This window comes from Salvia miltiorrhiza, chromosome 5 (assembly GCF_028751815.1).
Source record: "Salvia miltiorrhiza cultivar Shanhuang (shh) chromosome 5, IMPLAD_Smil_shh, whole genome shotgun sequence".
Taxonomy (NCBI): Eukaryota; Viridiplantae; Streptophyta; class Magnoliopsida; order Lamiales; family Lamiaceae; genus Salvia; species Salvia miltiorrhiza.
The window spans coordinates 14,822,659-14,838,969 of NC_080391.1; the positions used below are offsets into that span (position 1 = coordinate 14,822,659).

Here is a 16,311-nt window from a genome sequence, read left to right on the forward strand (position 1 = left end):
TCCTCGGGCATTGCCATGCTATTCGATAAGAGTAAAGTTATGAAGTGGCGTCTCAGATAATCTCCTGATCCCCAAGAACTCGCCTCTATAATTCCTTCGATGTACTCCTTATCATCGTCTAACAATCCCATTGCATAACATGCTTCCTTGTAAGTCTCTTTCAACTCACCATTCACCATACGAAAATCATCGTAGCACGTCACACCCCTAACGTGATTTAGTAGCATTCTAAAATGGTACATGTACCCGGCAGATGGACGAACATGGATTATGCGTCCTATGGCGAACCCTCTATCTCTTTTCTTCCATTTTTTTTCTCAAGATCCCAAACATAATGTTGGGGAAACTCACTGTATAACCATTGCCGAGCATCTGCATCATTCTTATTCATTTCCATCCACTAGAGAAATTGTGTTTCAGCGATCGTATTCTTCATGAGGACATTTTCAATATAATCGCCTTCTCTAAACACACAGTTTTGCTCTCCTTCCAAATGAAAATACAAACGCTCAACGCGTGGAGTCCGATAGTGAATTGGAAATTCAAATATTCTCCACATAGCCTCACATGCAGAAATGTATCTACAATCAATATACACAGAGATTTCATCATTATTTGTATTAGTTATTTTGGCGCCCATCCTATCACTGGCTTTAGTGATGTACTTGAAAAGATATTTCACAGACTGACCCTGATTGCAATACTCAACATTGATGTGCGCCCGATATTTCATAATGAGAAATGAGTTATATGGCACCACAAATCTATTATCAAGCAATACTTCATTTTTTTCTACTGTGATGCCTGTGTCTCTCCTCATGTAGACTGGATATCCATTATCATCAACTTTTGTACGATCAATATAATTCTTTGGGAAACCCTTCGAACACCTTGAATTCACCATGCAAGGTGAATTTAAACGATCTGCTCCACAAGGACCATGGATCATGCATTCTGAGACTGCCTCATATAATTTTGGGTTTTCCTCCTTAGGTGGTAGTTCTGCACTTATGAAATCGTCCATGTTATCGATCAAGTATTGTTGCGCCTCACGTCTTATAAAAAGAATTATGTGGGCATGAGGGAGGCCTCGCTTTTGAAATTCGATGGTTAAGACAACTGTTTAAAAGTATAAATAACATAATAATAATAATAATAAGTAAGTGATGTAATAAATTATTTAAACATTTTAATAAATTAATTAATAAGAGGAGCTTACGTGCAGTGTGTTCGCCAAATACTTTTCCCTGCTTCAAATCAGTTAGAAGTTCTTCAAGTTTCAACTTAAATACTCGAACGGATATGTCTTGCCTATCTTCTGGTCGTAGTCCCCTTTTACTAACAAACCTTGTGATTTCTGGCCATTTCGAGGTGCAAGTAAAAGTAATAAACAACGACGGATATCCAGTCCACCTACAAATAGCCATGGCATCTTGATAATTCTGAATCATATACCGCTTTCCTCCAGTGAATGATGATGGTAGTATGACTGGTTTACCAATAGATGAACTGGCGTCATTCCCTTTGGTTTTGAAATCTCTCAGGTTACAATATTTTTCGCACCTAAGGGATGGCTGATTGTAACGATGCCACTGCAGCCTCTGCGTTTCCATCATGGTGTAACCATCAACAATAAATTGTTGAAGTAACCTCCTTGCAAGAAGAAGTTGTTGTCCTTCATTTTCTCTGTCTTGCATCCTGAATGCTAAGAACTCTCTTAGCGTGAGTTTGTTTCTCTTACTGGTGTCAGTTTCAGCATGTGGAATATCTAGATAATACCCATCTTCTCCATAAATGAATATAAGCGGATATTGCAATGGAAGGTAAGAAGGATGAAATTCTGAAATGCGCTGAAGTTTGCCACAACACTTTTGAACAATTATATCTCTCTTGTCAGGCATTGACTCAAAATCTCCAACAATAAGAGCAGCTACCTCTGGTGCAGTCGGCATATTATATGCCCTACCATCCTTTGATCTCTTTCCTATGAGTCGTAGCTTCACATCGATTGAGCTATCACGTGAAATATGATCAGCAGTAATTCGGTAAACCTTTGCATAGGGACTGTTGTCATCAATCATTTGTTTAAGGGCAATCACAATCGAGTCATCCAAATCCTTCGATTTCTTGTTACTGTAAAATTGTAGAAGTGTAATATTAAAACTATTATGTTAAAAACATTAATAGTGTTAAAAAACTAAACTAAGAAGAGTTTTACATGCCATAAGCTTTAACCTAATATTCTATTTAATAATTCATAAAATTATGAGGATATTTTTTTTTTATCTATATGAAATAAATATACATAATAAAAAATAAGTTAAATATTAAAAAGACAAACCTGACAGCGTTCTTGCGATGTTCTACTTCTGAATTTGGATCGAAAATATAGAGCTGTGAAAACTTAGGAGAGTTCCCTTCTGTTGGCAACAAACTACCGATGCGGTGAATATTTTGACCTCCCAGGCGATATGTATATGGACCTGCACCTTTATTAATGGAATAATCTAATTTTCCATCCATTGAAGTAAATGAGAACATCATATTGTAAGCACGAATATCTTCGATAAATTTTGTGCTCTTGTGGCGTCTATTCTTTAAAAGATCGCTCAACAATTTAGGAGGTTTTTGCAACAATGGAATAACGACTCTTCCCTTCAAACAACATAGTGAGAATTTTGGGGGCTTGGATTTGGATTGCTCAACATTTTCTCCGACCCACATTTGTGCCTTACAATATTCACACTCATAGATCGGGTCACCAACATCAAAATACTCTGTTAAGATTTAAATAATATTTGTTAGAATAAAAAAATATAAATAATAAATATTTAGTAGTTTAAAGGTAGATCATTTTAATTTAAAATAAGTGTTATTTAAGTTACAAAATTTACACAACAAATATAATTGCAATGGATCCTTACCAATTTTTTTCGTAGGACTTTTATTTTTCCTTAGCAATTGTCTTTTAGCTCGAGCCATCGATGCATTGTTATTCATAGCATCTGCATGGATAATGATCTCAATAAGATTAAATATAAAACTATTCAAATAACTATTTGTATATGAACTTTTTAGTAAAGCTTATTAAAGATGCATTGAACAATGCATCATATTATACCTGGGTTAACATGCAAAGCACTAACGTTTCGTGGAGGTATTTTTCTTTTTCGTGAAAGTATTTCACGTCTTCTTTGCCTAGCTTCGTATGATGCGTTTTTGAAGTGAGTTTGATTTCTTTTTCTTGTCAAAATATTACGTCTTCTTTGTCGAGCAAGCCAAGATAGGTATCGTGGGTCTGTGACATCATATTGAGTTGTATTAATAGAGAATAATATTTAAAAATATTATATATTGAACCAATGATCCTAGGAATAATTAATTACCACTGTTTTCATTAATAATTGTCGTTTTGAATCATAAGAAACAATTCCCTGTGTACCATTTCCATCAATCGTGCCGATTCTTTGACGTTTATTACCACCACAATAATCCATTTCAAATTCTGCAAGTTAATAAATAGTGAACATTACATTTTTATCTTATGCTTACTCACAAGTTTAAGAACCATATACATTTGAATTTCCAGCCGATTAACCTAGAAGTTAGGAAAAAAGAAAGATAAAAAATGATAATAAAAAGAAAAAAGTAAAAAGAAATAAAGAAAGTATGATAATTAAAAAAAATTCTAAGTTTAGTTTGAGATTTTCATACTGAAGAGATTTTCATGTTTAAATTTATGCTAAAGGCTCTAGAATTGCATAGATTTGATATAATGATTTCTCATGAAGCCACATAGGACCTAAAATTATGCTCATCAATAGGAATCACTAATCGTATTATATCACCAATTCATGCATTTGCCATTATGCTTAATGTTCAAAATAATTTTGTCAATTAAGGATTTAATCAATTTAAATTTTTTACCATGCACTAAAATGATTTTGTCAATTCAAAACTCATGTAGATGGAATTGGAATTGGGGTGCAGTAAAATGGCTTAAAATCTGACAAATTTAACAAAAGAAATGAGCATCAGTCACTAACAGATTTACCAGTATACCATGCATCCAAAAATGTTAATATGTTCAGCTTTAATTCCAGTATCTTTTTAACAGATTCAAATGAGTATATATCAGTCAAAAACTATTATGGACTTGAAGAAGAAACTTTTTATCTTGGTAAGTACCCAAGAATCCTTTCAGCCTGAAAAGGAAAAAAAAAATCAAACAAAGTAAGCAATTGCAACTTAAAAAAAAAAAATCAAACAAAGTAAGCAATTGCAGAACATTCTTGACGCCTAGGTTGTTAGAGATTCTGAGTCAGCGGCTGAAGGAGGCTTCGATTCCAGTGACAGAGAAAGTTTACTGCCCTTACCCGAAATGTTCAGCTCTAATGTCTATGGCAGAGGCTCTAGAACATTCAAAACCTGCCATAGTAGGAGCAGAAAGATCAGGAGCCAGAAAGTGCGTAAAATGCAACGGCCACTTTTGTGTTAAATGTAAAGTTCCATGGCACAACAACATGACTTGTATTCAGTATAAAACGCTTAATCCTCATCCCCCGCAAGAAGAGGCGAAATTGAAGAATTTAGCAGCAACAAATTTGTGGCGTCAGTGTGTAAAATGCAACCATATGATTGAACTCGCTGCCGGATGTTACCACATGACTTGCAGGTATGGTTGAACCTCATATATCCTTATCAAGTTGATGTCATACTATATCATATGAAATTCCTTAAACTTTTTGTTTTTCTTGTTTGACATCTTATTTTTACTGAATTATTCAATCGAAAATTATCAGAAGAGAAACAGAACCGCCTCCATTATCTTTCACTGGATAAAGTGGTTGGCTGATGAATCAGTTGCAACTCTAAAAAAAAATCAAACAAAGTAAGCAATTGCAACTCTACGATGACAACATAATGTGAATAAAAATTACAGCTTTAAATATAAAAAGCTAAAAAAACTACACACAAAATGTAGCCGAGCAACGAAAGCAACACTTGAGCCGTTATTGATCCTCTAAATAATACCAAAATAAGATACCTAGACCACCAGTGACTGCAACAAAACAATCAAGATTAGCACCAACCCATCAAGATCAAGCCACCTCAATTATATACAAAACAATCAAGATTAGCATTATCATGTGAGTTATCCCTGCACAATTATTCATATTTATTTGAGTGATGAATCGATGATCTTTATCAAATCACAAACCTTGGTCATATAATGATAATTTCTTCCTGTTTGTCTACGATAATGTCTAAAAATTTCCAGTCTGCTGCATCTTTAATAATTCAAACTAATGAATTTATAGATGAAAATCTAGGGTTTAAGTTTCCTTTGATAAAATTGTTTCCAAAAAAATTTCTTTCCAAAATTTATTGCCATTCTATATTTACATAATTTGCAGCTACCGAAAATTAATTAACATAAAAATCTAGGGTTTATGTTTCCATTGTTAAAAATCTTTCCAAAATTTGTTCTTTCTAAAATAATAATCATTCTATATTTAAAATAGTCAAACATTTAATACTTACCATATGGGGGAAGGGAGGTGGCAGATCGGCGGACATGGCTGCCGTGGTCGCCGGAAATCACAAAGAGGCGGTGAGACTTTGGGGATCTAGGGGCTCGGCGATTCGCGGTTGGTGCCAGCGAGGTGCAGTTGGTGGAAATCTGGTGGAGGAATTGGTGCGGCTGAGGCTGCGGGAGCGGCGGAGAGAGCGGTGGGGGGTGGAGCCGCCGATTGAAGAAAGAAAGAGGCGGCGATGCAGATCGAAGGGCTTGCGGGGGAAGGGAGGTGGCCGGCGCGGTGAAGGCGGCGGTGGCGACTGGAATCCGAGTGCAGTTGGTGGAAATCTAGTGGAGGAATTGGTGCGGCTGAGGCTGCGGGAGCGGCGGAGATAGCGGTGGGGGGTGGAGCCGCCGATTGAAGAAAGAAAGAGGCGGCGATGCAGATCGGAGGGCTTGCGGGGGAAGGGAGGTGGCCGGCGCGGTGGCGACTGGAATCCGAGTGCAATTGGTGAAATCTGGAGGAATTGGTGAATGTGGGTGAAATCATTTGTGTGTGAAGGGGAATTGATAACTTAATTAAATAATCAAATAGTATAAAATAAGTGATGTGGAATTATATTGCCACGTCAGCGATAGAGAATTGAGGTAGAAGCTCTAGAATTGCAGTTGGTGGAAATCTGGTGGAGGAATTGGTGCGGCTGAGGCTGCGGGAGCGGCGGAGAGAGCGGTGGGGGGTGGAGCCGCCGATTGAAGAAAGAAAGAGGCGGCGATGTAGATCGAAGGGCTTGCGGGGAAAGGGAGGTGGCCGGCGCGGTGAAGGCGGCGGTGGCGACTGGAATCCGAGTGCAGTTGGTGGAAATCTGGTGGAGGAATTGGTGCGGCTGAGGCTGCGGGAGCGGCGGAGATAGCGGTGGGGGGTGGAGCCGCCGATTGAAGAAAGAAAGAGACGGCGATGCAGATCGGAGGGCTTGCGGGGGAAGGAAGGTGGCCGGCGCGGTGAAGGCGGCGGTGGCGACTGGAATCCGAGTGCAGTTGGTGAAATCTGGAGGAATTGGTGAATGTGGGTGAAATCATTTGTGTGTGAAGGGGAATTGATAACTTAATTAAATAATCAAATAGTATAAAATAAGTGATGTGGAATTATATTGCCACGTCAGCGATAGAGAATTGAGGTAGAAGCTCTAGAATTGCAGGGATTTTGAATGGTGAATTTTTAGAGATGCCACGTTGGACCCCGAATTAAGGAGAGCGCAGGATTCCTTAACCGTATTATATATTTGATACCAATTAATTAAGATTTTTGTTTTTTTTGTGCACCCTATGTCTACAAAAAAATCTTCCTAATTTTTTATTTTCATTAGTTCACAAAACATCTTCCTACGTTATTTTTAAAAATAATACCACCCATTATCACTATACAATTTCCACATATTTATGCAATATTTCTACATATTACATAAATGGACCCACCACTTTTTCTTTTAATTGAGCCATTAGTCATTATCATTACTTTTTTTTTGAAGGCCATTATCATTACTTTTTATATCATCACTTTTTGCTAATACATGAGACTCTTTTTTCACTTACCATAGTTTTTCTTAAAATTTGTGTCTATTCCCTTGAAGAAAAAGAGTACTCCCTCCGTCCCACGAATCTTGACACGTTTGATTTCGGCACGAGAATTAAGAAGTTGTAGATTAGTGTTTTAAGTGTGTAATTAATAAAGTATAAAAATGATAAAGTAAGAAATAGAATGTAATAAAAGTAATAAAGTAGGAGAGAGAAAGTAATAAATGTGATAAAGTAGGAGAGAGAATGTAATAATTATTACCCAAAATAAAAACGTGTCAAGATTCGTGGGACGCCCCAAAAAAGAAAACGTGTCAAGATTCGTGGGACGGAGGGAGTTTCATAATTGAAGCATTTGTGAATTGAATGGCAATTAATTTTTTTATAAAAGAAACGGTTATTATTTCTTCATAGATGGCTTATAAACTACTCCATCCATCCATTTATAACGCCTCAATTTTCTTTTTGAGTTATCTCATTTACAATGTCTCAATCTTAAAAAGGAAATAAATTACTTTATTTACTCTCTCTATCTCTATGCTTATTTACTTTATCTTCATTTACTTTTTCACTATTATCTCTATATTTCTCATCATTTACTTTATCTTTATTTATTCTATCTACATTTTCTTAATTTTTGTGCTCCCATTTTTTGAAACGTTATAAATGGGACATAGGGAATAAATCATAACAAGAAGTACATTTCTTAATTAATTAATTGAGGATAAATCATGTCCATTCATTTGTATCATCAATTAATGTTTCAAAATCTTGCACAACGACCTTTGCACGAATCAAACCCTTTGTCTTTAGTTGCTATGTCTCCCCCCTCGAGTTGTGCATGTGTAGATCCACAAGCCCAAGCTTGGAAAGTTGGAAATTAAAACGAGGCCCATTCAACGTCTTAGTAAACACATCATCAAGTTGTAAATTAGTGGTCATGTTAAGCGAAACTAAGAACCAATCGCGATAGCGATCACGCACAAAGTGACAATTAATCTCCATTTGCTTGGTGTATTCATAGAAAATCTGATTCTTTGTTACGTGAATAGCTGCCTGATTATCATAATAGAGTGCTAAGGAGTTTAAATTTTATTTAGGCCACTATTTTAGGGCAATTTGAAAAATAAGAAAAAAATTATTGGACTACTTGAAGAAATAGACCAATTATTCTAAATCTCAGCATCCGTGAACCACATTAGGGCCCAATCGAGCTATTTTGGGCCACATGGGCCAGGAATGCCAAAATTTAAATAATTGACCTTATTTCACAAGTTCGAAAAAAATGACCTATTTTTGTAAATCTCCCTAAAATAGTTGAAGACACTATTAAAAAAATGACCTATTTTTGTAAATGACCTATTAAAGAATTTTAAACTTGGGTGCTAAGGGCAACTAAAGAGGAATTTGAAAATCATGAAGCAAATACAATAACCAAGTCATTTTGCGCATCATCGCACTCAGAGCCCGATATTCAGCCTCAGTTGAAGACACGAACACAATGTGTTGCTTCTTGCAGCGCTTAGATACTAATGAACCATAAAAAAAATTGGTGTACCATGAGCTAGAAAAACTAAGCCCAAAGAATGACAACTTTATAGATAATTCAACACATAACATGAAGAGTGACAGTCCAATGATTCTCACATGGTTGAGAAGCAAACTGAATGAGTTGTTTCATTGCACAAGTAACGTCATGGCGTGTTAGATTAGGATAGAACAAACGACCTACCAAACATCTCTAAGAATCTACTTGTGTTAGAATAGGAGAATCCATGAGAAAGCTTACACCATTGAGGGAGTGGTATATGAACAAACTTGCAACCTGCGAGTCCATAATATATTTTCTGTGGTTTAAAGAGGTACTTGATTCACCTCAAGAAATTTTCATTCCCATAAAATATCGAGCATGATATAAATATTTGATAGTGAATATTGTATTAAAATATAATTTAGTTGGACTATATAGATTTTCAGTTTGGACCAGTGATGAGTTCATCATCAACAGAAACTAATAAGTAAAGAAATTGTTAGGTCCGGGGGTCTCGAATAGGTGTATGGGGGGGGAATACACCTACAGGCTATTTTTATGACTATCTACTGACCTCAATCAGAGGGATCTCAGTCAGAGATTAAAACGAAACTTTACACGCAAACAAAGACTCTTGTTTTACTGAAATCAGTTTTGACCAACAGAGTTGACGACTGATACTGAAAGCTCTTCAGTAATGAGTTATCAGTTAAGTTATTGGAACTTAACTGATTCAAATAAGGGCTTCAGTCGTGTTTGCAAAGATAGAGATGATATCGCTCTTCCTTACTATCAGAGGATAGTTCAGTCAGATTGATATCATACGCAGCGGAAATTAAACTTAGTTTCGCAATAGCCTCGGTGGAGCAAGTTGTTGGATTAAGGTTTCTCTTTGCTGTTAGTTAGTGTTCAGTTTTATCAATTGAAATAGCACAAGTATGAATGTAAAACTGAAAGCTGTAAATAACACAGAGACTTTTACGTGGTTCGGAAAAACCCTTTCCTACATCCACGGCTGGTTGATCAGACCAACAATCCACTCCGCAAGTGCTTGCCTGGTGCACTGCAAACCGTACCCGTGTGCTTGCCTGGTGCACACAACCGTAAACTGAAGATAACCCATCTTCAGCACCCACACACCTCGCGTAGGATTTCCCTGCTAAGCACACCTCGTGCTCAGACTTTTCACTCAGAGTTCAGAGTACCTTCCTGAACTCCGAATCACTCAAACACTCTTATGGGGGAGAGGTTTAAACGAGTGCCAACTATACTTACAAAGAACAAGTTCTTTGAAGCAAGTTTGACCTTTGGCTTCTGGGTAAACAGATATGTGCCTAGGGTTTAAGAGAATGTATGTAATCAGCAGTGACTGATTTTGGCTTTGGAATTCTCTTCTTCGATTCAAGCTTTGGGCGGTTTAAGCTTTAGGCTGAGTAGCAATTTCGGCAGAGCTTCAGCTTATGTTGTTGAATCGGTGAAGGTTGAAGTGATCCTCGAGCGCTATTTGTAGGAGAACTCTTGAATAGATCCGTTGGCGTAAATCGTCCTCAAGATTTCTTTCGTTGGAGAGCAATTCGAATTTGGGCTGAGGCTTCAATCTTCGAGGTTCCTTGTCTGTGTGGAAACGGCTCTCTTTGATGGACAAGAGACGTGACATCTCTGAAAAGTAACCACCAGATAGGAATGACCTCTGCAGAGATAATATATTGATATCTCTGCATTTAATGCGGCTGTACTTGTGCGTACGTGGATTCCTCTGAACGTTGGAAGATCAGTCCTAGGAGGAATGTTCAACTGATACTTGACTTTAGTATCAGTCCATTGCGCGCATTAAATAATCAGTCTTCAACTGATTCTTCAACTGATACTTCAGTTGGTATCTGCAGTCTTCAGTCTTCAGTCTTCGTACTTCAGTCTTCAGTCTTCAGTCTTTGACACCGCAACTAAACTAGAAACGAACTCTAACACTTGAGTTCAAAACGATTCTAGTCTATTACAAATAAGTCCTATGAATTTTGGTATCATCAAAACAAGGGTTAGGATATTCCACAAGGTTCTCAACAATTTCCCCCTTTTTGATGATGCCAAAACCACACAGCAGTTCTAGACAACAAAAAGACTGAACTCACAGCACAAGTTCTAAACAAGGGGTGAAAACAGTTCCCCCTTAACAATAGAACCTAAACAACTTGTACTTAGAGCTAGAACGAAAACAGTTCTAAAAACAGAACTAAAAGAAGACAGAAAAACCATAATCAGAGCCTGGACAAAGAGTCATTGTCTTCAGGTTGAGATCAAAAAGAAGTTCATTTCATTAAAAAAGACTGATAAGCCATCAGTCGAGGTACAGAGCAAGACTTACATTGGAGTAAAAAGAAAAACAAAAACATCATGGAAAACCCATGGACTCCAGCAGTCTGCTTGGCTGCGCCTTGAACTTCTTGATCTTGATCTTCTGTCTTCGTGTCTTCATGTTTCCTAAGCTTGTTCCACTCTCACTTGTGTTCCGTTGAATTGAGGTCTCATCTGAAACGTCATCCTTCTGATGATCCATAGCTATCCCATCTACAATCAAGAAATAGGGACAGGAGTAACCTTTTCTTTAGGTTGCTCACTGACTCTGACTTTCCCAACTTTCCCCCTTTTTGGCAACATCAAAAAGAGAGATGACCATGGAAGCTGAAATCAAATGAGGCTTCAACTCCAATTCTCAAGTTGTGGTGACGACTTGAGAAAGGGAGGAGTCCCGAATATGCAGAAGGAGAGGGACTTCAGGAGTGTGTGGAGAAGAATGAAAAAGAGAGGACGGAGAAGGCGGGGAGACAGAGGAATGATGAGAAGCAGTGTGAAGGAAAGGAAAGTATGCATAGCATCGTTAGAGATAATCATGAGATGCAACTGTACATACTATTCAGAGAGCGGGGAGACAGACGAGGAGAGAAGAATTATAGAAGTGGGAGAGGAGGGGAGGAGAAACGAAGGAAATGCATGGCGAGGCGTTGATGAAAGAAAAGGATCAAAACACGCCTTGTCATACATGGAAGAGAAGAAGATGTGAAGATGTAGAATCGAATCAGTGGTAGTCGTGAGGACTAGCACTGTCGATTTTGCGCCGGATGGCAATGAGCTGCTGCGCATTGCTGTTGCATCACATGGAGGCTTCACCAAAAGGCGAGAAGCTTCCTGAGGAACAGGTGAAGTCTGTCCATATTTAGATAGGAACTTCCAATCCATGTGCCGGGCATGAGGATGGAAGACGCTCGCTTCGTTGGATACAAGTGAGGGTAGAGCAAACTTTGATGCCGGAGAGACGTTGAGATCCAGTGGAAGGGTCCGGTGAAGACCAGGTATGTGAGCGTCATTCTTCTACTCCATGACTTTGCAGTCATAGATTTCTCCTTTAGTCGAAACAAATTTTCTCTGCAACTTTTGAAACAATTGAAACTTTTTCTCACAGTGAAGGCTGTGGAGAGTTGTTAGTTGATGCAGAAAAATCGTGAAGACAACATGGTATAAATAGACAAAAAGTGAACCAAGTAGAAGATGAAAGGTTTTTCGAAAACTGTGCCTAAAATGCAATTGAAGAGAAAATTCGCGTCCGCCGTCACTGCGAGGGACTGTGTTTTCTAAAAAGTTGAAAGGCATCATTACATATTGTCATGTCAATGAGCTTTTCAAGAAATTTTATTGCAGAGGCAAAAAGGTTGGAAGGATTTTTGGCAAAAAGATCAGGACAAGTTCAATCAAAACAGATTTTCACTTTATAAAAATCTTGTCCTTCACGGATATTCCATTTTCCAACAAATCCAACAATCAGTTAAAGTTTTTAAAAGAAACTGATCAGTTAGAGAAAAGATTTTGAACTAAAAACTTAAAGCTCATAACTGAAATAACTGATTTTGAAAGGTAAGCATTTAAAATACTTACTGATCAACTGATCATAGTAGTCAGTTGATACCACGAGATCCTGGTTGAATCAACAGGATGACTTCTTCTTCAGATGAGCATTTGGACTTCATTGCTTTCCACGTCGACGATCGTAGAAGCAACAGTTTGGTTGACCACCAGTCAGCATGACTGTTTGAGAAAATCTTCAAACACAGCATCACTCTTCAGGGTTGATGAGGCCGATCTTTGCACAAAGATCATTGAACCTCTCTTCTGGAAGAGCCTTGGTCAGCAGGTCCGCTCTCTGAATAGCAGTGAGAATCCATTCCACAGAGACATTCTTCTTTTCGACATGATCACGAATGAAGTGATGTCGAATTTCAATATGCTTTACTCTGGTGTGGTGAACTGGATTCTGGGATATTGCAATAGCACTGGAGCTGTCGCAAAAGATAGGAACTTCCTTTTCGTCGATCCCATAGTCCTTTAGTTGATGGACTAACCACAGGATTTGTGAGCAGCAGCTTCCGGCAGCAACATATTCAGCTTCAGTTGTAGAGGTGGCGACTGAAGTCTGCTTCTTTGAAAACCAAGAGATGAGCTTGTTGCCTAGGAATTGACATGTTCCGGAGGTTGATTTGCGATCAAGCTTGCATCCACCGAAGTCTGAATCTGAAAATCCGGTGAGCTTGATGTCGTCGTCTGCTGGATACCACAATCCTAGATTGGGTGTGCCTTTGAGATATCTCAGAATCCGCTTAGCTGCATCCAAATGAGCTTCCTTAGGATCTGATTGATATCTTGCACATACCCCGACTGCAAATGCGATATCTGGTCTGCTCGCAGTCAAATACAGCAAAGATCCAATTATTTCTCTGTACTTCTTCGAAGAAACAGATTTTTCTTCTAAACCTGGATCAACTTTCCAGTTAGTGTTCATCGGGATCTTGACTGACTTCATGTGCTGAATACCGAACTTAGCTATCAGCTCCTTGGCATACTTGGACTGGCTGATCAGTATTCCTTCGTTGGTCTGCTTGACTTGCAATCCGAGAAAGAAATTCATTTCTCCCATCATGGACATTTGAAACTTGTTGGTCATGATGTCAGCAAACTTCTTGCACATGCGTTCGGATTTGGATCCGAAAATTATGTCATCGACATAAATTTGAACAAGCAAGAGATCATCTCCTTCTTTGAGAGTGATCAGAGTTCTGTCCACAGATCCCTTTTTGAAGCCTTGTTTAACCAGATACTCCGAGAGAGTATCATACCACGCTCTTGGTGCTTGCTTCAAACCATAGAGCGCTTTCTTCAGCTTGTACACCTTTTCTGGTCCAACAACCTCAAACCCTGGAGGTTGTTCTACATAGACTTCCTCTGTGAGCACTTCATTGAGAAATGCGCACTTGACATCCATTTGGTGTACCTTGAAACCTTTGTGAGCTGCGAAGGCTAAGAAGAGTCTGACTGCTTCCAATCTGGCAACTGGGGCGAACGTCTCGTCGTAGTCGATTCCTTCTTCTTGACTGTATCCTTTAGCCACTAGCCTTGCTTTGTTTCTCACAACGTTTCCTTCTTCGTCTTCCTTGTTCTTGAAAATCCATTTCAAGCCAATCACCTTTGCATCGTCTGGTCGATCCACAAGCTCCCAAACTGAATTTCGGTTGAATTCATTGAGTTCCTCTAGCATTGCGATGACCCACTCAGTAGACTTCAGAGCTTCTTCAATATCCTTGGGCTCTGTAGTTGATAAGAAACAGCTGAAATTCTTATCTTCATTGATGCAATTCTGATTGATGTCGAAGACGAGGTTGCACATTGATCTCCGAGTCTTGACGCCATCTGATGGTTCTCCAATGATGTTCTCCTTCGAGTGGAGTTCAAACCATCTTCGATACTTCTTGATTTCATCTGAGGAAGGTGGGGCTTCTTCGGTCAGAATTGCTCTGGGATGTTGAGTACCTTCTGGAGCAGGGGAGAGTTGAGCTGGAGCGGCTTCTGCGCGTTCAACTCGATCTTCAGCAACTGGAGTTCCCCCTTGACTGATGCCATCTGTATTGGCTCCAGTCTGAACTTCAGACCTTTGGTTGATCTTCTGATACTGAAGCATTTCAGTATCTTCATCTTTGCCAGGTCCCCACACCAAGACAGTAGAGGGCTCGATGTTGTGGATTTCAGCTTTGGAACCTTCAGCGATCTGAACATACTTTTCAGCATCTTGTTCCCTGAAATCATCTGTAGACTCATCAAAGATCACATGAGGTGTTTCTTCAACACAAAGAGTTTGAGTATTAAACACTCGATAGGCTTTGCTTGAACGTTCTGTTCCAGAGTATCCAAGGAAAACACCTGGATCAGCCTTGCTATCGAAAGTGTTTAACCTCTTCTTATCATTGTTGTGTATAAAACACTTAGAACCGAAAGCATGAAAGTAGGCAATCGATGGCTTTCTGTTCTTCCATAACTCGTATGGAGTTCTTCCATGTCTCTGAGTGAGGAAGGAGCGATTCTGCGTGTAGCATGCGTTGTTGACTGCTTCGGCCCAAAACTTCAAGGGGAGTTTTGACTCGGCTAGCATCGTCCTTGCTGCTTCCTTTAGAGACCGATTTCTTCTTTCTGCAACTCCGTTCTGTTGTGGAGTTCTTGCTGCAGAAGTTTGATGACTGATTCCTTGTTCATCACAATACTTACGAATGACAGTATTGAGGAACTCAGTCCCACGATCTGATCTGATGCTGATGATGTTGACTTCCTTTTCAACGCTTAGTCTTCTCAGCAGCTTTGGCAGTTCTTCCAGTGTCTCTTTCTTCTTGAAGAGAAATACAACCCAAGTATATCGTGAGTAATCATCAACGACTACTAAGGTGTACTTCCTACCGTTGTAGCTTCTTGGAGTGATCGGGCCAAACAGATCCATGTGAAGTAGATGCAGAATCCTTTCAGAGGAGTGTCCTGACTTTGACTTGAATGATATCCGCGTTTGCTTTCCTCTGAGGCATGCTTCACATTCTTGCTTCTTCTGGAATACAATAGAAGGAAGACCTTCTACCAGCTGATGCTTAGCAAGTTTGTTGATCGTCTTGAAGTTGAGATGGTTGAGTCTCTTGTGCCATAGCCAATTGAGCTCCGAGCTGCTCTTGCTGATGAGGCACGTTTCTGGTGGGCTGTTTTCCCAAGAAACGACGTAGAGACTTCCTTGTCTGAATCCTTTCAGAACCACCTTCTTTTGATTGTTTCTAACAGTGAATTCATCCTTCTTGATCTTCACTGTGAAACCACTATCACAAAATTGACTCACAGACAACAGATTATGTTTAAGACCAGAAACAAAGCTAACATTACTGATACTGGCGTTACCCATGTTGAGCACACCGTAACCTTTTGTTTCTCCAATTGAGTTGTCTCCGAATGCAACTTTGGATCCAGATTTCTCAACATACTGAGATAGATATTCTTTGTAGCCCGTCATGTGCTTCGAACAGCCACTATCCAGATACCACATTCTGATTGAAGCTTTGGCCTCTTCCTTCTTTTTATGTTTCCTGACATTGACCTGCAAGGAAGAGTTGCTTCAGGCACCCAATCAAGCTTTGGGTCCTTCGATGTTAGCTCGAGTTCCCTTTGGAACCCATATCTGCTTCAGAATTGGTCTGGCTGATCTCTTGCGCTTTATTGAATGTCTGATTGATGTCGTTGGCGCTTCAGGTGGCACATGAGCATTCTTCTGTTGAGAAATCCTTTTGAAGGCCTCACTCTTGTAGCAGTTCTGTCTGATGAGTGGTTGAGGTCTTCTTTGCTC

General features: G+C 39.1%; 1 protein-coding gene and 1 long non-coding RNA gene across 2 annotated transcripts; both read left to right on the forward strand.

Annotated features, from left to right (window-relative positions):
- The first annotated feature begins 3,967 nt into the window (after positions 1-3,967).
- On the forward strand, positions 3,968-4,852 carry LOC131025558 (E3 ubiquitin-protein ligase RSL1-like). The gene is made up of 3 exons (XM_057955354.1): positions 3,968-3,989; positions 4,118-4,180; positions 4,273-4,852. Exons 1-3 carry the CDS (start codon positions 3,968-3,970, stop codon positions 4,683-4,685), a joined length of 498 nt encoding a protein of 165 aa, XP_057811337.1. The 3' UTR covers positions 4,686-4,852.
- A 1,039-nt stretch (positions 4,853-5,891) lies between these two features.
- LOC130986292 (uncharacterized) lies at positions 5,892-6,353 on the forward strand. Its single transcript, XR_009089229.1, has 2 exons — positions 5,892-5,990; positions 6,323-6,353. It is a non-coding gene; the product is annotated as an uncharacterized LOC130986292 (long non-coding RNA).
- The last annotated feature ends 9,958 nt before the right edge of the window (positions 6,354-16,311 follow it).

Coding starts and splice junctions, on each gene's coding strand:
- LOC131025558 (XM_057955354.1), top strand. CDS start 3,968: ATGGAATTGGAATTGGGGTGCA. Junction 3,990..4,117: donor GGAATTGGAATTGGGGTGCA/GTAAAATGGCTT, acceptor TCTTTTTAACAG/ATTCAAATGAGTATATATCA. Junction 4,181..4,272: donor AGAAGAAACTTTTTATCTTG/GTAAGTACCCAA, acceptor AATCAAACAAAG/TAAGCAATTGCAGAACATTC.